Here is a 22,897-nt window from a genome sequence, read left to right on the forward strand (position 1 = left end):
TTGACCCATGTCTACATAAGAAACTGGGCCTAAGATTTCGACATGAATTTCTACTTAAAAATACGTATTCAGATTTGAATGCCAGATTAATCTGGAGGGAAAACCATGAGAAAAAATCCAAACCTCGTAAAAATCGGAGCAGTTTTGACCGAATTATGGGTATGGGAAATTTTGACCCATGTCTACATTTGAAACTGGGTTTTAGATTTTGACATGAATTTCGACCAAAAAATACGTATTCAGATTTGAATGCCAGATTAATCTGGAGGGAAAACCATGAGCAAAAATCCAAACCTCGTACAAATCGGAGCAGTTTTGACCGAATTATGGGTATGGGAAATATTGACCCATGTCTACATAAGAAACTGGGTCTAAGATTTTGACATGAATTTCGACAAAAAAATACGTAGTCAGATTTGAATGCCAGATTAATCTGGAGGGAAAACCATGATCAAAAAGCTAAGCCCTTTGGAAATCTGTTGAGTATTGACCGAGTTATGGCTGTGGGAAATTTTGCCAGGACAAACAGTTCTCTATATATAGAGAGGTTTTTATATATGGAGATACAAAAATTTGGGTATACAGCTTTGATCTCAACATAAACTCAGTTTTATTTTTGCCACATTTAAAGCGCATTTATTTGCTGTTGTTTTGGAAAATAATTTTGGAAATTTAAAACAATTAGAATGGTTAAAAAATTGTTGCAGCAATTACATGTGCAATTTTGAAGTGTAAAACGCGTTTCGAGTAAAATGTTAGCATGCAAATATGATAAATCACCATCATTATTGGGCCATCAATCAAAATTATGCCAGCTGTGTGTGTATGAGTGTGTGTCTGTGTGTGCGTGTGTGTGTGTGTATGCGTGTGAAGTGTCTAATTGAATAACGAAGCGTGCAAATTGAGCCGATGTCTGCGCGTCTCTCTCTCTCTCTCTCTCTGTCTGTCTGTGTGCGTGGGCTGCCTGGTTGTATGTGTGTGTGTGTGTGTCTGTGGAGGGGGGTCTTGTTCTTGTCATAGCTGGCATAAAAAACCGTTAGCCGGCAGCAGTTAACGACACATCCGTTGAGATTTATAGAGACATGGCTGATGCTCTCCAATGTCTGCGGTTACTTTGTGTGTGTGTGTGTGTGTGCCCTTAAAGGCAATTCTTTGGTATTTGTACAGAACTTGGACTTAAATTCGCTTAAATTGCGAGTGCGGCTCACACATTAACATAGTTTTTTAGTGGCAGCAGCAGCAAATGCAAATGCCGTTAGAGGTTTACCTGGTTTAACAGGTTTACCTGGTTTACAACAGCTCTCGAATCTAGAGACTGACAAAGCCGCAGTTGCCGGTTGCCGGTTGCAGGTTTGCCGGTTACCGTTACACGTTTGCTTTTTAATCCCGTTTGCATTTGATTGTATGCAGCTGGTGCAAAAAAGTAATTTAGTTCGAGCAAAGCGATGGGTGTGTGTGTAAGTTTCTGTTTAATTTGCAGCATGTCAAAAAAGCCGGCCACGTGTGTGTGTGTGTGTGTGTGTGAGTGTGTGTGAGTGTGTCTTTGTATGCATATAATTATTGCATTTGTGGCACGTTCCGAGACAGAAACCGAAACGAAACAGAACAAAACTCGGGCTCGACTCTCGAGTGTTTGTTTTGCAGTTGGCAAATGGCACATTTCCCTCGCTCTGCATGGCTTTCATTATATTCTTCCTTTTGCTGTAAGTATTTTTTAATGATACATAAACTAAAAAGATACACAACAACTATATGCATATGCATGTGTGTGTGTGATTGTGTGTGTGTGTGTGTGTGTGTGGCAACTCGTCTAAATTATTTACACATCCGTTTTGCATTTGCACTGTTTGCTTTTCCACGCATGCCCTGCCACTTCAAGCATTTCCCATTTTGCATTTTTCCCATTGTAGTCGCTGTGGTTGTTGTTCTCGTTGTTGTGGTTGTTGTTGTTGTTGTTGCATTGTTTCCTCATTTGCAGCTCAACACTTTCTGTGTCATTGTGGTGTCTGCATTGTGGCAGCAACCGCCGCTGGCTCTAGCCTCGTTTTCCGTTGCCAGCTTTTGTGCCACTGCCACATAATGAATGCAATTTTTCAGTACTCTTTTTTTTTTTTTTTGAATTGAGTGGGTCGTTTTCCAGCAGTAGTTTTTTTGTTTTTTTTTTTTTTCCAGCGGGCTTAGGTTACAATATACATAAATGCATATACACATGTACGTGCGTTTGAATGTATTTCGTGGACAGAAAACAAACTTTGCTAATTTAACAGCTTTTTATGGCTATGAGCTTTTGGATGCAAGTGCTGGAAAAGCACATTAAAGCTTATAGCCTCAAGCGCAGCTTGAGACTAGCTTCGTGTCTTTCTAACCTGATATATTTAGCATTTGATAAACCGAACTGGAGCTAAAATGAATGTAATCTCAATCAGTTAATAATCAACATCAGGGCTATAAGCTTCAAAAACATTTTGGTTTGGTTCAACATTTAAGGCACATGTGGTTCAATTCGTGTGCTTTGAAATCTGGGGTTTTTGCTAAAGCTTGGTTTTGTTATATATTTTTTAAATTTTCAAGCAACAATTTAATTCTTAAATTAATTAATAAAAAATAACAAATATTAACAATTAATAAATTGCCCGCTGTACTGAGAATATTGCAAGCACTAAATATTTTCATATACAAAATGCGGGCTAAATTTGATCCCTTCATTATGGCCAACAAACTAAACTAAAAACAAACTAATGCTTACGTCAAGATCCTTAATCCTAAATGATATATTAAGTTTTTAACAAATTTTTTCTTTTGGCTTATTTTACGTAGAAATCAATTTCGAAAGCTGTTCGATCATTTTTTTGTCAGCACTATGTCTCACGATTTCCTTTCCTTTTCCCTCTCTCTAGTTTTTTTCGGCCGCTTTCGCTCTCTCTCTCTCTCGCTCCCTCTTGCTGCATAATCTCAGATCAACTTCAGATTGCGATTAGCCCATGTCGACGAGTGTTTGACTAATTAAAACCGCAAAAGCCAGCAAATATAGCCCGAAAAAAAACCCAAGAAAAGCCTCAGTTGTATATGTAATTAGAGGGTAACCGGAAACGGGCCAGCCAAAGATTTGTAGCACACTTTTAGGCTAACAAATTATTTTCGCTGTCGTATTTTGGCTGTTAAAGTGTGCAGCCCGCAGTTGTTGTTATCATGTTGTTGTTTTTGTTGTTGTTGTTGCGGTTAGTTGTAGATAAAAAACGCGTCCGACTGGCAATTGTTACGTTAGGCGCACAAACTAACACCAAAGCGGGCAGCAGACAATGGCTTTAATTTAACTGTCGGAAGTGAAACACAATGCAAAATACGAGTTGAACTTACAAGCAATTTGCCTTATGCATTACCCGGCATACAGCCCATGCCAGAGACACGCCCATTTCTCACTCACACACACAGACAAAGAAAGACAAACACATCTGCAAACATACTATAAATCCTATGCCGAACAAAAACGTGGCGCAGTTTCTGCACTGAATCCGAATCCTGCACGCATAGACACAGCTCAGCAGTGGGTGGACCCGGCTTGGGCTTGGGCTGGGGATTGGGCTGGGTCAGGACTTTGACTGCGGGCTGTTGAGTTGCTCCTTGTTGTTTTTTCCGCTGACTTTTGCTTTGGTATGTTCATTATTTTTATCTTTCGCAATGAATGCGAAACTACAAAACGAAACGAATCCAACAGAGCTGCAAAAGGAAATGGTGAGGAGTACGGTGGCGGTAGGTGGCAGGGGGCATGCCAAGCTGGCACACAAATATGCAAAACAGTTAAAGGATTCATGGCGCTCAAATCTAGGCGTAAAGTGTGAATAACGCGTAGCAATGTGAATGAGCTGACGGCGCTTTGAGGCGCTGCCCAGTCTCAGTATTACGTGGTTCTGGGGCCCCGGGAATGCAATCAGCGGAATTGTAATTTAGCGTAAAAGGAAGTTGCGGCAGCGCAAATTGAGGTTTTTGCAGTTTTCCAGGGCCAACAACAAAAAGCAGCTCGCAAGTAAACAACTTCCGCTAGATAATGGCAAATGCCAGACGGCCAGCTAGCCCCAGCTTTTCTACGCTTTTCCACCAGTTTTTCCCACCTCTACCCCTCCCGCCATTCTGCCCAGACACGTCATGTTAAATGCGCTGCAAAATTGCATTAAATACGCACGCTTGTCACTTTTTGATAAGGGAATTAAATTTTGCGGTTTAACGCTGCCGGCATACAAGTCCACTCCTCTCCCCCGTCTCTCTCCCACAAACAGCACGTGCCCCAAGCTCCGGCTGCTGCAGCGGCTGCTGCCGTTTATTGGCCGTGTTTATGCCGCGTGCTGTCAACGCTGTAAACCAAACTGAGACGTCGCTGTCAACAGCATCCCCTTTGTTATAGTCGCTTATTGAATTTGCGCTGTTTTGCGATCTAAAAACAAAAGGAAGTCGTGCCACAGTTTAGGTCCTAGTCAAGCAATGGACAGCTTTATAAAGTAAGCAAATCTGATAGCTTTATAAACAGCGACGATATAGATTATTGTTTCGATATATACGAAAGCCCATCACTAATATTTAATTGAAAGAAAAAAAGAATGTATGAAAAGTTAATATATGAAACTAGAAAGCATCGTTTTTGATTCTTGTTAAATTATCTTCGCTTTATGACTTCAGCTGTGAATTTGAATTAAATGGGTAGCACTTTAACTACAGTGCTGCTCCATCAAATGTATATATATCAAGGTATTTTAGTTACAGTGTTGCCACATCAATGTCGTAGTACTTTCACTACAGTGCTGCCACAGAAATATTTTTATAATATATATATTCATACACTAGCAAATCTTATCAACAATATATAACCACAATATCGTAGCACGTTATTTACAGTGCTACCACATCAGTTTCATAGCATAGCAAACTTCTTTTTATATATGTACAAGTGTTGCCCCACTTTAATATAGCCTATGGTTATATCAGAGTTTATTTGTGGTCAATTTTTTAAAAGCAGCAGCAGCTTATGAGCAATAATTTAAGAATTTCATTATTTTGATTTATTTATTCTTTCACATCATAAATATCAATGTTTTATAATTATTTATTTATATTTCGCTGAGGCGCTTTATTTTTGCTTAAAGTTAATTATTTTATAGTGGCTGGGCATGAAAAATGTGCTCTTTGACTTAAAATCTATGCCAGCAAGCAGAGTTTAACGAGATCGTCGAGATATATCTAGATATATAAAGTAGCTAAATGAAAGGAGAATGGCCTGCTTTATGATTGCGCTATTTGCATTCTCATTTACATATAGATCTGCATTTGCATTTCCTTCTCTCAATTTTTTTTTTGTTCTTAAATAGAAACGCAATTGCGCACCTGGCGGTGCATAATTACCGCTATAAAGAGAAACCGCATAGTGGTACTTGTAAGTGGGCCATAAAACAAACTTTTTACACACAAAAGTTTTGTAGGCCCGCAGAATTAATGTGCATACGGCACGCACCAAGTGTGTGTGGAAGGATTACCTGAACGGGCATGTGTCTTAAGCAGGCAGGGGCATGCCAGCTGGTAGGAGGTTGGGGCAAAGGTGTTGCTGCATTGCGCCAAAGTTTAATGAAAATTTGATTAATTTGATTAATTGGCCGGGTCTCATTAATCATAAATAACATGCAGCATATTATTGGTGGCATCGAGCCGATGCCCAAAGGAGACACACACACACATACATACACACACATTGAGACCCTAGTCTAATCCAAGAATATCGCCCGCCTCGCACACGGCTTGACAAATGGCATTTTTGGTGGCACGACGTGCCGCTGAGCTTGGGCTAAATATTTTCGTAATTACATTTCCACGTAGAGTAATTAATTTTGTCTCGCTTTGGTTTAGACCCCGTCTCGAACCTCGCCACGCCTCGTGGCGCTGCCGTTGACATTTGCCATTATGTGTTGCATGCTTTTGTGCGCTTTTTGCTGTCGTTAAATGTCACAAAACGTTGGCTTCGCATTCGGATTAGTTGCAGCCACCACGCCCGCATTATTATTATTATTATTATTATTATGTTTTATTATTTGATGAGCGCTTTAATAGGCATAACAAGCAGCAAGCACAATTTTCATATAATTCTCTTAAGCTAAATCTGTTGTCCAAACCCATCCCCAGCAGCTGCCCCTTGGGGACGCCCACACGTAGAGGCGCAACCATAAAAACCTTTTGCTGGCTACTTAAGTCGTTTGCCAGGTAGCCCAAAAATTGTGGCATAAATTATGCAAGAGGCTGGCCATAAAAACGAGTCCATGGCCTGTCAAATGTCAACGTGGCGTATGTGTAATTAAGCTCAATTTTTAAGATGGGCAGCAGGAGGCCACAACTTGCACAACAATTTAATTTAAAATTAAAATTTAAGTTTTGCCCTTTTACTTACAAGTATTTCCAAGTTTTGTAATGCAACTAATTTTGCGGTCGACGAGTTGTCCTAGACTAAAGAAACTTGTGGTCGCATATTTAAGATTCTCGTTTCGGGGAGCAAGCTCTATTTGAAAAAACTTCCCTTTAAGCTAAAAGGCAGCTAGCCTTAAGTATATACATAATATTTAAAATATTAATTTGAACCCGTGCCCTGTTTTTTCTTGGTGCAAGGCTTACCAAATTTGAAACTAATGGCGAGGTATTGGTTCGAATTGCGGTTTGAACCAGCAAAAATCGTTGTGAGGCTTGAAAAATACACAGTGTATTTAAATCTATTGCTTTCTTAGCTGCGCTCTGTTTTAATATTATATACACTCCTAATTGGCCAAAGATTAAATGCAAAATATACATTCTAAGAGCCGCTGGCTATTAAATACAATTTTTACCTGTAATTTTGTATATTTTTAATAAAGCGTGTTATTTGTGTCTATACATATATATTTTTTTTTTTTGCTGTGGCTGCCCCAGAGACGCAGACGCTGTTGTCACATGTGCGACAACATAATTTGTTGTTAATGTACTCGGGACTCGTAACTGGCATTCGTCCAGCAGCTGACACACACACACAGACACACATGTACGCACACACACATGTACGTATTTGGATGGTGGCTGACATTTTTAAAGTCCAGGCGACACATAATTAACCCAATTAGAATGTGTGTGTGTCAACGCTAAGCTAAATTTATGTGAATTTTTAATTATGTCGGAGCAACAAGACGACTGCATCCTTCGCTGGCCATTTGGCTGGCTCGTCGGCCTGTTGGCGACCGCAAACCAAACAAACAACAAAGCACCAGGCACAACCAGAGGACAACATGAACAACGAGGACAACCAGAACAAACGAGCTGAACCTGCAACCGGTCGCTGGGTTAAATGAAAAACGTAGTAAACTGTGCGCAAAACACCTGAGGATTCACCATGGCGACCAGGCGACCAACAATGAGTGGCCAAGTGGCGGCTGCTGCTCCGCCAGCTGCTTGGATGCTTGTTTCGGTTTCGGTTTGGGGTCTGGGGTGCTTTGGGCCTGGCCTGGGTTGTTATAGTCAAGCAGCTTTGCCATTTCCGGGCGTGCCTTTTGTTTGCTCGTTTACCTTTTCCATTGTTGTTGCTGTTGCTCCCACTGCTGCTGCTACTGCTGCTGCTACTGCTACTGCTACTGCTGTTGGTTTAACTGCACTGTGACTTTTTGTGTGCTGTGTGTGCTGCAACCGCAAATAGAAAGCAAAGCCTGCTGCAGTGAGTGGAGTTGTGGCAAAAGTTTTAAGCAAAATGTTGCCAAGTGTTTAACATTTTCTATGGTGTCAGTTGCTTCCTCTTCCTGTGTGCGTGTGTATCTGTGTGTGTGTGTGTGTGTGTGTGTGTGCACCTGAGGGACCTTAACACTTACACACACACAGACACCTGCATATAAACTTGCCCGGTAGGCTAAGCGTGCGGATAAATGTAAATTAAACAATGTTCAGGGGGCACAGCCACAGGATGGACTCGGCTGTGCTGGCAGTCAGATGGCACACGTTTTAACTGGCGTTGATTTTTGACACACCCAAGTGGCCAAAAAAAAATGGGTCCCTAGGTGTGTGAGTGTCTGTGTGTGAGGTAACAACTAAAACGAGGGCAGCTTACATTACTTTTTTAAAGTAGCTTTTCAGATTTACCCTGAGTTCTATAGATTAATTAGTAGCTATGCAGCAGGATTTCAGTTTAGCTGAGCTTTAAGTGACTTTTCAGACTTAGCTGTGAGCTTTCACCTTTATTGAGCTTTACGTAGCTTTTCATTAAGTTTCCAAAGTTTTATATTTTCAAACAAAGGCTTTACAGCAAGCTTATCGATTTGTTGAGCTTTCAGCTTACACTGTTAATCAGCTGGCTCGAATCATTTATTTTCTTTTACACTGATCTAATATAAAATTGGTTTCGACTTTGAACCAGCAACCATCCCATTTCTCCATAAGGTTTGTGGCAACCCTCGACTGTGTGCATAGTGTGTGGTGGCAACTTTAAAAATGTATGCCACCCCGTTCAATTTGAGTTGGTGAGCATATTTTAGGGCGTTGATTTTGATTGCCAGTTGTTGTCTGTTCATTTATGGAATTTGATTAAAAGCTCACACATGTGCTCAGCTTTGGGGAGTGTGTCCTGGTGACCAGGCCGGGCCAGAGTGTCCTGTGTCCAGTTTAAAGCTAATGTTGAGGATGCTTGCATGTGCAAGCCAAATTAAAAGCCGTCCAAGCAGACAACGATGTACAAATTTATGAGGCTATTTTTTTCCCCTTTTTGGCGTGTAGCAAAAGTCAAAGGACAGACCCAGCATTTTCATGGGTGCTCCAACGGCGAAATAAACACGAACAGACAAATTCCAGGCTCAAGTTTTTTTTTACATTTTTTTTTCTCTTTGGTTCAAGGATAATCATTCAACATCGCGTGCTGCTGAAATTCAAGGAGTGTGTATGTGATTTTTATCATGCAAACAGCCGGAAAATGACCGACCCACGCCCCCTACACCCCGCCCACTAGCTAGTTGACACGAAGAAAAAACGTGCTAAATGAGTAAGGTAAATGAAATTACCTGACCGAACACACCTCAAAAGTGGACACACACACGCACACACACACACACACACATACAGAGTGTGTCCAGTTGTGCGTGTGTTTTTTTTATTTCCGTTTCCCTTTGACAGCGTTGCGTGTGTGTATGTGTGTGTGTGTGTGCAAAGTTGTATTAAAGAGCGGAAATTACAAATTTGTCCGGCGCTAATGGATTTCCATTTCAATTTGCACTGCTTTGGCTACAGTTTTTCAAATGTTCCCCTTTATTTCATTTTTCGCTCTCGCGCCAAACACATTTTAAAGTGCTGAAAATTCGCACGTCACGTTGATTAGCTGCAAAATTTATGCGGCCTCAAAAAAATGTGGCGAAAATTAAATTTTTGGCATTTCTTGTTGTCCTCGCCGTCGTCGTCCTTGCCACAAAACGCTAACGACTACAAAATTGCAAGAAAATTACCCGTTAATGTCCAACATTTATGGCCCGACTCGAAGACGTTGCACCGAAAGCCAGAAGTGCAGGCGACCATGTCTGGGCTCCATGGGCGCCGCCAGCCAAATAATCGCGGCTGCAAACTATATATTTACATATATATATATATAGGGGCATAACTGGCAAAACTATTATGGCCCTTGTGCTTATTACTTGCTGACATGCAAACACTTGCGCTCTCGCTCTGGCAAACTAAGCCCATCTCACTTTAATAGCTGTCTGCGCTGATGCCAAGGACAAGGACATTCTGGGCAGGGCAAATGGCGCCGACTTTAACTCGCGTGGGTGTCTCTCTCTCTCTCTGTCTCTCTCTGTCTCTCTTGAGCTGCCATTAAATATTTAAGATATTTTGGCATTTAATTTCGAGCACACAATAAATAATAACATGACACATATCAAACGTAATTTATAAGCACACAAATCGAAAAAGTAAATAAAATTGCTTTTCAACAAAACTCTTAGCGAACCTGACACACATGTCGAACAGTCATTAATAATGTAGCTGGATGCCACATTTATGTGGCATTGCAGCCGCAATACAATAGAAATCGACAGGCCAAAAAAAATCGGAGTGTGGGTTGAACTCGGTGCCCAAGTGGAATGTCAAACGTGCCGCTTGCCACTGTCAAAGTAAATTTATGCACCCATGCCCCAAACGCTCGAACTGGGAAATGCGGCATGCCGTGGCAAACTAAAAGTATTTTCTATTTACCCCAGTCTTGAGCAAACCCCTGCTGTGGTTGTGCCATGAAATTTGCTGCCTGACTTTTGTTGTGTCTGCAACTAATTTCAATATCATCAAAAATTAATTTCACTAATTCGATTAGCGGCATTTTCTCCAATACATATTAAAGCTGCACCACTTGCTGGGTGCGTGGTGCGTGTTGCCTCGCATTCATTAATTTAAGTCAGCTCCCAAACTTGACTTGGTCCACAGCTCAACGGCTACGATGTGGCAATGGCGTGTGTGCTGGCTCGTAATGCCGTTAATATATGGACATTAGCTCAATAATAGTTGGTAGGCCCATTTTGGCCAAAAAGCTAATTGCTGAAATGCTGCCACTTAAGTGACTCTCTGCTCAAGTCAACTTAAGTTATCAGAATATGACCTTCAGATTCAATTTGTTTGAATAACCTTTGATTTTACACTGTCAAGAAGTTATTTAAATAAATATAAAGTAGTATATAATATGAAAAATGGTTCCATTTAACTGGTTCGGTTCACAATTGGAACCTAAGACTTTTCTTAACGCCTTTGTTTTTTTCCTTTCTTCTCAATTTTAAATAGGTCTAAATTCTAATTTTGGATTAACCCAGATTTTTTGTAGCCTTGATATAAATACTACAACAGCAGTCCTGAAATAAATGCCCCAGTAAAATTTATTTAAAAATTATTTTGTAGCCTTTTAACATTTCCTGCTGGAAACTGATGTCATCTGTGAGCAAATCCGCAATCAAATTGCGAAGCCTTTGTCATCGTCGTGGCCCGAAATGATGCATTTAATTAGGTCTCAGAAATAAACTCCATCTGAGAAAAGGCAGACCTTAATAGCGAATTACACACAACATTTGTGAAACATTTGCGTTTTCATTTTAAAAAACATGTTCATGCAAATTAAATCCCAGGTAAAAGACGTGCGCGTTTCCTGTATGCAATGGGTACGCTTCTTCTTCATCTTTCTGGGGGGGGGGCTTTTTTTTCATATATTTAATTTGGCTTTATGGGCGCTGCCGCACCTTATTTCATTTTGAACAAACAAAGAGCTGGCAAATAAAAAAAAAATGCTGCTGCTTTGCTCATGTGTGAAAAGGCAGTTCAGGCCAAAGCTGAATGGTAAAAAGCCAAAAAGGAAGCCAAACATATTTACATCAAGCGCTCAAAGTCACGAAGTGGGCCAGAACGCTGGGCAGGGGGGAGAGAGCGCTAAAGGTGGAGGAGGAGTTGGTTGAGAAGGGGGGGAGGGTGTCTTGCCAAGCCCCCCCCCCCCCTCGTCAGTAGAGTGCCAGCTAAAGGCAAACGTGCGCTTGGCTTTCACTAATTGTCTTTGCTGTGCGTGCGTGCGCGCTGTAAGGGTGTGTGTGTGTGGGGTGTGTGAGTGGTGTGGTGTGGGTGTGTGTGAGGGGTGCGTGTGCCTGGCTTGAGGTGGTTGCATATATTTTACGGCTGTTTAGCCTCGCGTATGCGGCAGTCGCCTTTTATGAGCCTCTAAATGGCAGCCCTCTTCCAGCGTATTTTTCGCAAAATTTACTTGCAAAATTCCAAATGAAATGTAAATTCTTGAGTTCCCTTTTTAATGCATCTTTCTTTTTTCTTAACTTTTTTTTCGGATATTATTGCTGCACACCTGGGCAATTATGCGATCTATATATAGAGCATTACATTCTCAATATTCACTTAATGATCAAAAATACATTTTAATAAAGGCAAACACTAGCGTTTCGCAATGTCAGACACTTCCGTTCGCTTGACTAGGCAAAAGTTCTCATTTATATATATATATATATTACATACAGACTGAACATTAAATATAGACCAGTTATCATGTCTATATAGGACAAGTATATTTACGCCTGCACTTACCGCATGTCAATCAAAAATCTCCAACTGTGACGCACACTGCGGGATGTCGGTTGGTTTGTTTGTTTGTCATTCGCCTGGCAAATTCCCGGTGCCAATTAAAAGTCGCTTGCAGAATTGTCATGCGGGGCTAGCCGTTAGGCAAAGGCATTCAGATGACAATGGCGCAGTGGTAATAAGGCAACGCCAGCTAAGCAAAACGACAGGACACAAGTCATTCACTCGCAGTCGCAGCGTGTGCTCCTTGCATGTCCTGCCAAAGTAAATTAATTGCAGACCTTTGCCAGGGACCTGTTCCCATTTTCATGTGCCTGACTTTCTGCCTCGTGTAAATTAACATTATCATCAACAAGCAACAGCAATAAGAATGAGTGCCCCCGCCCGTGCCCCTGCCCGTGCTCATGTCCGTGTTCGTACACTAAACTTGCCTAGATTAATCGACCTGATTAACCGCACGCAGACCCCATGCAGAAGACGTCGTCCGTCGCAGTCCCAAGCACCGAAACACCCAAAAGTCGCATCCGGCTTGCCTATTCATTATGCAATTATTTTGAATGACTCTCGTAAGTGATATTTCCGAGGCATTTCGATGTGTATATTTCATGCGCTCTTGCTATACGGAATGCATTTCATTTCTGCCAGAAACTTTTGGGCATTTGTCTAAATGTCAAATGAGGTTTATGCTGAGCTGCTGAAGCTTGTGATTAACTACGTAATTGATTGTTTATCAATAACGCAGAGGAATTACACCAATTATGCCATATAGAACAAAGTCTCTTTAGCTTCAATTGTATTTTCCATCTATTTCGATTATTTCTATTTCAAAATTCAGTTACATTTTAGAGCTTTACAAGCTACGCTGTTATTAGGCGCCATTAACTACGATTGGCCTATCGATCTTGTCTTATCGATATATCGCATGATCCAAGTGCTGTGTTGTGCCGATACATGTAGTTGCGATACGATAAGTGTTGGACAGCACAGCTCAAAATCAGCTGATTCTCAATAAAATTGCTGACCGCGTGTGTTTCGGGATTAGTTGTGCAAAATGTTATCTTGTCTATTAGTCATTTACCCATATATGGTTAATAATTATATTTTGTGTGCGCGTATCGGTCATCATATTACTTAGTAATATCCATGCACCTTATAGTTGCAGCAGAGTTGTAGAAGCTATTACCTGCACCCGTAAGCCCCATAAAATATGGCAGCACATCAGTTAAATATATTGGATTTAAATGATTATTGTCTTGGCCGCATACTTAAGTATCTGGAAATCGAAGATCATGTTAATTTTGGACAAGCCTGCACACGTTTTCGGGAGGCCTTAAGAGACTGGTCCTACGTACTCTATCCAGTGTTTGAGATCAAACGAAGTGAAGATATCAAATTGCAATTAAAACTTTTCTTCGTTGTTTGTGATGTCGTTAAAAAACTGTTTCTGGATATTGGGGAAAGCTCATTACAAGGCGGCTTTCCTGTCGATCAATTCTGCAATCATGTCCAGAGCATGGACAGCTTGGAATGCTTTATCATCAACGAAGGAAGCGGTCTGGGGCGAATGTTTAAAACAGCGAATCCTGTGCGTGACCGAATAATAGAGAAAACATTTAAGGCCCTGGAGCATTTGCCGAAATTGAAGAGCATTAGTGTAACGTGTGGAGCCAACAGGTGAGAATTTCCCTCCAAATTATTTGCTTAGTCATTTTTTAATATTTGTTATTTATTTTTAGTTACGACGCGAGCTGCTTGATTCAGATGAAATGCCTGCAAGAGCTTTCATTAAATACAAAAATAGCTGCAGAAGATCTTGTTGAGATATGCAAATCGAATGCAAATCTGCGTGTTTTATGGTTACGAGAGGTTCTCGGAGAGCTAAACGATATTGTGCCGCATTGCCAGAATCTGGAAGAAATTGTTTTTCCAATGTTCAGCAGTCACACAACATATGCTGGACTTGCGGAGCTGCCGAACATAAAGAAAATAGTCATAAAATCCACAAATTCAACGTCGCCTTGCGCCAAACTTATTGAGCTCTTCAGCGCATTTGCAACTCAACGGCAAATAACCCAATTACAGAGCTTGATATTGCTCTCAAGTTTGAACTTTGAAGAGACCACCAAACTAATCGAATTGAAATTCTTAAAAGAACTGCGCTGTTCATTCGAAGATGCAAGCTGCATTGATCTATTGACCGATCTAACTGAACTGGAAGGTCTTTACATTATGCTGGGTCGCTCTGGAGCTGGCTCCAAGGAATGCTTAAATGTGCTCAAATCTTGCAAAAAACTGCAGCGTCTGCACATAAATTCTAATCTGTCGACAGACTTTGTAGATAAGGCGCTGGCAGTATTGCGAAAGGTTCGAAATACCGAGAAGCAAAAGCCATTACAATTGTATTCCACAGGTGTTATGCATCTGTGCGAGGAAGGAGAGGTGAGACTATTGGCAAAACTACTGACAAACAATTATTTATTACCTTCAATTTTAGGAGAAACTGGTTGACAATGCATACTGTTCTATAGTGAATCACTCAGAGTATCTACGTCCACTGCCCTGGAGACTATCAATTTAATCATGGAATAGATAAGGACTGCTCAATGCCAAATATGGCAGTGCTTTATCTATGTCAATAAAAACACGGGAAACATATTTATATTACTTTAACAAGCAGATTAAGGAAAATGTTCGCGTATTGCTGAGAAACACAGCAGTTGTAACAGAACTGTAGGAGCTATAAGAAGCTGTAAGACTATAAGACGTATAATATGGAATCGAAACTGTTGAATATAATGGATTTAAATGACTATTGCCTTGGTCGCATACTTAAATATCTGGACATTGAAGATCTTGTTAATTTTGGAGAAACCTGCACGCGCTTCCGTGAGGTCTTAGGGGAGTGGATTAATGTGCTCTACCCAGAGTTCGAGATCAAGAAATGTTACGGTTTGCATGAAATTGAATGGGAGTTAAAACTGTTTTTCATAGTTTCTGGCGCCATTCAAAGAATGAAGTTCGTTATTGGACAACCAGTGAGTGTTATCTAAGGCATAAGAAATATATTTAACCAAATTGTTAAATAACTATATTTTACGCCTGCATCACATAGGATGATATAATACTTGATTCCTCTACAGGTAGCTTTTCCTGTGAATAGATTTTGTAATCATGTGAAGAGCATGGACAGCCTGGAATACTTTACTATATACGTAGGATATCACGATGTATGGCAATTCGGAATTATAGACAAAGTGTTGAGTGCCCTGACGAATTTGCCGAAATTAAAGAGCCTTATTTTTAGCTGTGACACACAAAGGTGAGATTTGAAATGTAGATTGTTCTCTTGGTCATGTTTTAATGTAAGTTATTATTAGATTCGACGTGTGCAAATTAATTAGGTTTAATTGCTTGAAAGAGCTTAAATTATTTTATGGAATAGCTGTGAAGGATCTTGTTGCCATATGCAAATCGAATGCAAATCTGCGTATTTTAAACATTGGTATGGGCAACGGAGAGCTCAACGGAATTGTGCCGCATTGCCAGAACTTGGAAGAAATTTGCTATCCAATTAGTTGTTCATCATATGCTGGACTTACGGAGCTGCCCCATATAAGAAAAGTTGTCATATATTCCGGTAGCTCAACGTCGGCCCCTTGGCCCAGGCTTATGGAGTTTTTAAGCGCATTTGCCGCTAAACAGCAAAAAACCCAATTAGAAAGCTTGATATTGTACCCAAGAATTAACTTTGAAGTTACCACTAAACTAATTGAACTGAAATTCCTAAAAGAACTGCGCTGTTCATTCGAAGATGCAAGCTGCATTGATATCTTGGCCAATCTAACTGAACTGGAAAGTCTTTACTTCTTGCTGCCTCGTAATGGATCTTGGGGCAACGAATGCCTAAATGTTCTCAGATCTTGCAAAAAACTGCAGCGCCTACAAACAAACTGTAAGCTGTCGGCACAGTTTATAAAAGATGTCTTGAATGTATTACGTCAGGTTCGCAATATCAAAATTCAAAAGCCATTAGAATTGTGCTCTTGGCAACCATCAAATGAAGAAGAGGTGAGCACGACAAGAGTCATACTTAAAATCATATTTAAATTTTTTTAATTTTATTTCTAGGAGAAACTTGCTAACAATGCCTATTGTATTCTAATGAATCCCGCATATCATCATCATTGGCTCAGTTAATATCTTACATCGGATACAAGCTAAGGGCTATCAAGGTTTGCAAGAACAAATCAATTTTATAATTGTAACAATTAAGTCTTGAAAGTGCCTCGCATATTTCTGTGCTGATATGATATATAGGCTGGCGGATTAGCCAGCCATTCATTCGACATAAATCTACGCGAAATAATGAAACATTAAAAATGACAACTACTGGCAACGGCCCAGACGTGACGTCACAAAATAATAAAAGAAGAAATAATTTAAAAATATATATATGGATAAACACAAGTATTTTCAACGAAGACATATAAGTATTATATATGTATGTGTATGCATGTATGCATGCATGCATGTATGCAAGCATGTGTGTGGGTGTATGTTAGGGTAAGCATGCATTTATGTATGTATGTATGCATGCAAGCAAGCAAGTATGCATGTATATATATGCATGTACGTATTTAATTATGTATATATATGTACGTATTTAATTATATGTGTGTATATGCATGTCGATATGTATGCATTTATGTATGCATGTACGTATGCTTGCAACATGCATACATGTTTGCACATACGTGCAAAACATATACATATGTGCAAACTTAAAACTTCGCCCAACAAATCTTCGACCCCCATTTCCACGATAGAGGAATGTGAAACACCCCTCAAATGAATGGGAACAGAGATCTTTGAAAATGAGTTTGAGGTCGATCGGATACTAAACAAAAAAGTTTCAAAAAAACTTTTTCCTATTTTTCTACACATGCGGGTGGAATTTCTCAATAGGTAACTAAAGCTTCCTAGCTTTTACGCTTTGGGCTGTGCGCTGATCAGCATTCAGTCAATCAGTCAGTCTTTCAGTCAGTCAGTCACTCAGTCAGCCAGGATAAACAGTTTTTCATATAAAGATGATGTATAAAATTATCTTTATTAATTGTTTTGCCACAGAAGTGACTTCCCTCGGAGATCTAGACTGGACCTGAGCTACTTTTAAACTCCTGATTGCTCTTTGGCTGTTCGCCAGGTGTTTGTGTTGTGTCGTATTTTGAGGTCTAAGCATAATGTAATTAGTTGCAACAGCCCAGAGCTACAATAAACATGCAAAAGACAACAAGTAGGCATGCCTAAGTCGGCAGTGTACGACTAGCAAAATACCCTGTACGCATGATATAACATTTTGATTAGATTGTTTAAGCATTGTTTCATTGCATTTGTTATACCCGTTACAGGTATTTGGGTACAGAGTGTGCAGAGAAAAAAAAAACCAAATATATAAATTCTAGAGAACGTGCATAAAAAATTATTTGCTCGCACGCATGAACGCTGCCCACTGAAGATTTCTATATTGTTTTTTTTTTTTTTTTTTTAATTTAGAAGTGCTGTTTTTGTTGTTAGATATTTTGGCAATGAACCAAAAATAAGCGGCCACGGCAACAACAAAAACAACTGATTTGTACAGGTGCGAAAACTCTGTGATCAGCGTGTCGGAAAATCCGACTCGATGGCTATTGGCCCGTTTCTCTGGCCCCTTCTAAGAAATGCCCTTAAGGGCGCCAGTGCAGCAGGTTTTCAGTTCTAATATATTAATATTTTTTATTATTATTCATTTTTTGCGACTCTGGTTCGCGGCAGATATGCACGTATTTATTTTGAAGTATTTACATTGTTATCCTTATACTTATTTAGCTTATTTTCCAAGCATTTTCTTTTGTTGATTGTTTTTATATTTTGCTATTATAATAACTGTTCTTACTCTTTTATTATTGTTATTATCAGTATCATTATTCTTATTATATAATATCCATCTATTTGGTAACAAACTACCATTTAAATATTTATCAAGCACACTTTTCCGAGCATCTTTTCATCTAATGCACTTCAAAGTGCTTCACAAATCGTTGAACCACTCAATTGTGGGGCAATCAATGTGGTTTGGCCTTTAAAAAGTTGAAAAGTCAACGTTAAACAGATTGCCCAACGCACGTATCGCTTGGCCACGCCCACTGTGTGTCAAACACGCTAATTTACTGTTACATTATTTACATACATACACACACTCACACACACACACACGAACTGAGGCTACCATAAAACTGAAAGGTTGTCACTTTGGAGGCGTTAGGCGGTCGCTCGTTTCGTGTTGTTGCATGGTAAGATGTAGAGAGGGGGGGAGGCACATAATAAGAAGAAAAAAAAACCGAAGAATTTCATGAACGAGGAGGTGGCAACAGGGCGCATGAGCAATGCCTTTGTCGCTGGCAACATGCGAAAAATGTTGCCAAGCAAGCAAGTAAACGTGATATGCGCCTTAAATTGGAATAAAAAGTGGTTTTTAGTAAAAAGCAAACACTCTTAACTGTTCGTATTTATGACCAAAACAATTGTGCGATGGCTTTGGGCCAATTATGAATTGTGTTGCCATTAAGTATAGAAAATGTTGCTAAGCTATAAAGAGACAACATGAATAGCATCCACAAAGTTTCCCGCCAATTGCAGGCCAAGCCGAAGTGTATACAAACAAACGCACACACACACACACACACACACACACAGACATACACTGGCACACTCTAACAACCCCGAAAAGCCGCAAAGCAAACAAGGCGTGTGGGGGTGGGTCGAGTGGGTTTTCGTTTGGGTTGGGTTAGGTTAGTCGTCACCTGACGTTACATCGGCTGCCATTTCGTACGGTAAGAGCATAAAATCTGCTCAAAGCTCAAGCTGAAACCAAAAGCCGGCAACTGGCCTCGCATGCCCCCTCTCGACAAACACACACACACACACACACACTCACACAGAGAACACACAGAACTGTTATTTACATTTTGTTTTGCCGGCTTTTCAGCTTCGTGCACAACGCCCGATCAAAGCCGAACGCTGCGCAGCCGAACGCGAACAGCCCTTCGGCTGGGCTGTTGTTTCGCGTTCGCATTTGTTCCGAAACGGTTCGAATATCGGCATCAGTTGGCAACGGCCTGCACGCTGACACGGACGTGTTTTTCGCACGAGTTTTCAGTCACAAATTTCAAATAAAGCATTTTTGAGGCGTTTCTGTGTTATTTTCAATTATCGCGATTTGCGTCTGAAATAAGTGCAATTAGTGTCGCAATATTGAGAAATTTTTGGTGTGCAATGAATTGAGCGATTGCCCGTTGCACAAATAAAATTGCCGATTGATTGATGAAAAGTGTTAAACATTTTTGAAAATTGTGTGATTGGGTTTTTCTAGTGTTTCCAACAGCTGGCATTTCATACAAAAAGGTAAACCTCTACTTTCATTCAACAAAAAACAGAAATCTCGCCTTGTTTGTGACAGCAACACAAACCGCGCATGTTAATTAAAGACAGGCGCAAAAAATTTCCAAAAAAAAAAAAACCGGCGAGTGGTGGGATGGGGGATCAGGAAAAGTTGTATGGGAAATGTTATATGCAGGGAAGAGATGCCATGGCCAATCCATCCATCACTCAATTGCCTGTTCAGTAATTTTGGGGCTTCTCGTTTTATTTCTGCTTGCGACACGAATAATTCTCTATTTGTTGTATTTTTGTTTTGTTTTTGGCTAACGCCCCTTAACAACTGTGCATTAAATTAAATTTTTGAAATTTAAATTGAGAGCACACACAATACAATGCACATGTGTTTTTCTTTGTGTTTTCTTTTAGTTTTCTTTTCGTTTTTGTTTTGTTTTTTTTTTTTTTTTTTTTTGTTATTGTTATTGTTATTGTATTGTGTTCCATTGCGTCAGTCACAGAACCATTCGCAGGCCCATTCGCAATACCAATAGCAATTCCGGAGCCCGGACCCGGAGCCGGTGGCCAGACCCCATCTCGTCTGGCCGTTAACAATAAATAATCAGCAGCCGCTTTGATTTGCCTCCGTCTGGGTGCCATAAATATTTATGCAACTGGACGCACTTGTTTAAACAGGCGCAGCACTTCATAAGTATTTTGGCCTGATTGATCCGTCACTGTTCAATTACGTCTAAAGCTAACACACACAAATCAAATACTTTACTGCCATGGCCACGCCCACGCCCACTCAATTAAAAGTTTAATATCCCGCCCATTTGCGGTCGGCAGTTGCATGCAGCAATATATCTGCCCCACAATTGTTTTGATCTTATCAGCTGAGGCGCCTCTCATTGTTCTTGTTACTCTTCATCTTGTTGTTGTTGTTGTTGCTGGTTAGTTTTGGCTTTCCTGCGGGCCTGTTTGTTGCATGTTGGGCTAACAGAATAATTGACAAAACAAATCATTTACGTGGCAAAAGTTTTCGGGCGTGCACCACACGGCGGCAAAACACGCAACACGATTATCTGACGACATCCGAATTTCAGAGCGGGGCGGGTCTACAAAGACAAAAACTTTGCTGAAATATCTTATATATATGTATACATATATGTATAAATAACAGCATAATAATGTGAGAGAACAATATAAATTCCAATGTTGCAGTCTTGCAGCCTGCGAGTGTGTGTGTGTGTGTGGCACGAATGCAATGACATTTTGTGTTTAATTTGTGGCATATTTAAAGAGGAAATATTTATTAAATATAATATTTATTTCAAAAACTACGCAAATGGTGATAGACGCAAATCAGGCTACGCTTCTGTGCTTTTAAATCAAGGATAGTTCAAAAGGTGAAAGTAAAATACTCTGTCTATATTGCCTGGAGTTTTCTCATATTTCATATATAAAACAAAAAGATTTTAAGACACAATTGTCAGTAGATAATAATTAAAGCCAAACTTAGGGTATTATTTTAACATCAAATGTTTGACAGAGACATGGAAGAAGACGTCTCTCAAACCATATAAGATATATATATGTATATATATATATATGTCAACTTCAACAGCCTCGATATATCCATGTCCGTGCATCCGTCCGTCCAACTATCCAACCGTCTGTCTCCCGTCTGTCCATCCGTCCGTCAGTCCATCCGTCCGTCTGTCCATCGCTCCATCAGTCCGTTTGCTCATCTGTCCATCCGTCCGTCCGTCCATCCGTCCGTCTGTCTGTTTCTTTGCAAACAAGTCTGTCAGCCTGAAAATTATCGTCTTGCAGCTTTGTCCGATACAGAGTATACATATATATTTGGGAACTGGTTGGATCGGTTGACTATCTAATATTGCCGTCATGGAAATAATCGTTCGAAAATCAAATCCTGATTTTACATAACCTGACCAAACGTAGGATTTTTATATCATCTCTGATTCTTATAAAATGCAAAATCTTAACAACATCGGTTTACTATATGCCATAGAAACAATTGTGGTAAAATATTCTGTTTCGCAGATCTTTTATTCCAACTAAACATTAATGAGCTTCACTTAGCTCACATATCTGCCAAAGGGATCTGTCTACTCGGGCTTTAATTTGAACAAGTTTCAATGTTTTCTTTTTAAAGCACATTTACCTAGTATAATCACATAATCGATTTACGCGTAGAATTACCTGCTGGCTGTTAACAATTTCCAAGATTTGAGTTTAACGCGAATTTGATATGTGTTTATGTTTATAATAAACACAATGCGCGCATATTGCACATACGCCGCGTGGCCGTCTATTTGAATAAAATGGTTAATAAATTTAATTGTGTGTGATCTTTTTTTTTTAGTTTTATGTGCGTTTCCGTTTAAAATAATGTGAGACTTTTGATTCTTTTGAATCGATTGTATGCGAAACATCTGCCGAAAGGCGTGTTCCACAGTATTTCTGGCCATAAATCTTATTGGACTGGCGCTTTATGCGCGCCAAGTGCCAAATGCATAGATATTGTCTAAAATTAAACAAAAACGAGCTAATTATCTAAATCAGTCATTTTTTTTTTTTATAAAATCGACAATAAATTACTCTAGAGAAATATCTGCTGATGCGTTGCAAAAATGAATGCATGCAACATTTTTAACCGCAATTTGCAAATTTTATTATGGAAAACAACCGCAAATTTGCCGCCTGTGGCTGGGAATGTCAAGGGTGTTTATTTGGTTTGTGGCTTACAGTCGATTGCCTGATTTGCGCGCACACACACACACAGTCGATATGTTAACAAGTTAACAAGTTGTTAAACACACACCGTGGGGGCAGCGCAATTTTTACAGCCTATTCTGGGTAAAAATCCCAACATTTATTGCTATTAGTTTTTGGTTATTGCCGATGAACGGAACGATATGACAGGGAAGCATACAAATGAAACGACCAACATTGGGCCCCAGCAAATGGGTCTAGGCCTGACAAATGTCGGCTCAAGTGCCCTCCCCCTCCCCCAATCGCCCATTCCGCTTGACGAGGTTTGTTTATTAAAATCGAATTGCGACTTATTGGGCGCCTAACAGCAGGCAATAGGTTTTATTGCATTTCCATTTGTGTAATACAATAAGTATTACGACCATATAAACGTAAACGAAGCACAGAAAGATACAAACTATTTGGAAAGCAGACTTTAGTCATGGGAAGCCAAGGCAATCTTTAATATATGGTTTATTTCCATAGTTGCGGTTTTTGAGAGAGAACCGAATTTTCTTAACAGAAGAGTAGAAGAGTCCCAATAACTTTTTCAATATAACAGTATATACTGTTTGCCCTTCTATGCGATTCTCATGGCTTCAAGTGCCAACATGATTTTTATAAT

At 39.9% G+C, this 22,897-nt stretch overlaps 2 protein-coding genes across 3 annotated transcripts in view; both read left to right on the forward strand.

The window, feature by feature from the left end:
- The first annotated feature begins 13,078 nt into the window (after positions 1–13,078).
- Positions 13,079–14,896, forward strand: LOC6622477 (uncharacterized). The gene is made up of 3 exons (XM_002046622.4): positions 13,079–13,758; positions 13,821–14,523; positions 14,579–14,896. Exons 1-3 carry the CDS (start codon positions 13,292–13,294, stop codon positions 14,660–14,662), a joined length of 1,254 nt encoding a protein of 417 aa, XP_002046658.2. The 5' UTR covers positions 13,079–13,291; the 3' UTR covers positions 14,663–14,896.
- Positions 14,856–22,897, forward strand: part of LOC6622542 (probable basic-leucine zipper transcription factor Q) — a 38,899-nt gene continuing 30,857 nt past the window's right edge. The window contains exons 1-4 of one of the 2 annotated variants that reach the window (XM_070207870.1): positions 14,856–15,119; positions 15,225–15,403; positions 15,462–16,152; positions 16,213–16,316. In XM_070207870.1, coding sequence (XP_070063971.1) covers positions 14,856–15,119; positions 15,225–15,403; positions 15,462–16,152; positions 16,213–16,281 — 1,203 coding nt within the window. In that variant the 3' untranslated portion in view covers positions 16,282–16,316. Of the gene's footprint in view, positions 15,120–15,224; positions 15,404–15,461; positions 16,153–16,212; positions 16,317–19,213; positions 19,525–22,897 lie in introns of those variants that run through there. The other variant, XM_032434409.2, reaches the window with a different exon arrangement.

Source organism: Drosophila virilis, chromosome 3 (assembly GCF_030788295.1).
Source record: "Drosophila virilis strain 15010-1051.87 chromosome 3, Dvir_AGI_RSII-ME, whole genome shotgun sequence".
Taxonomy (NCBI): domain Eukaryota; kingdom Metazoa; phylum Arthropoda; class Insecta; order Diptera; family Drosophilidae; genus Drosophila; species Drosophila virilis.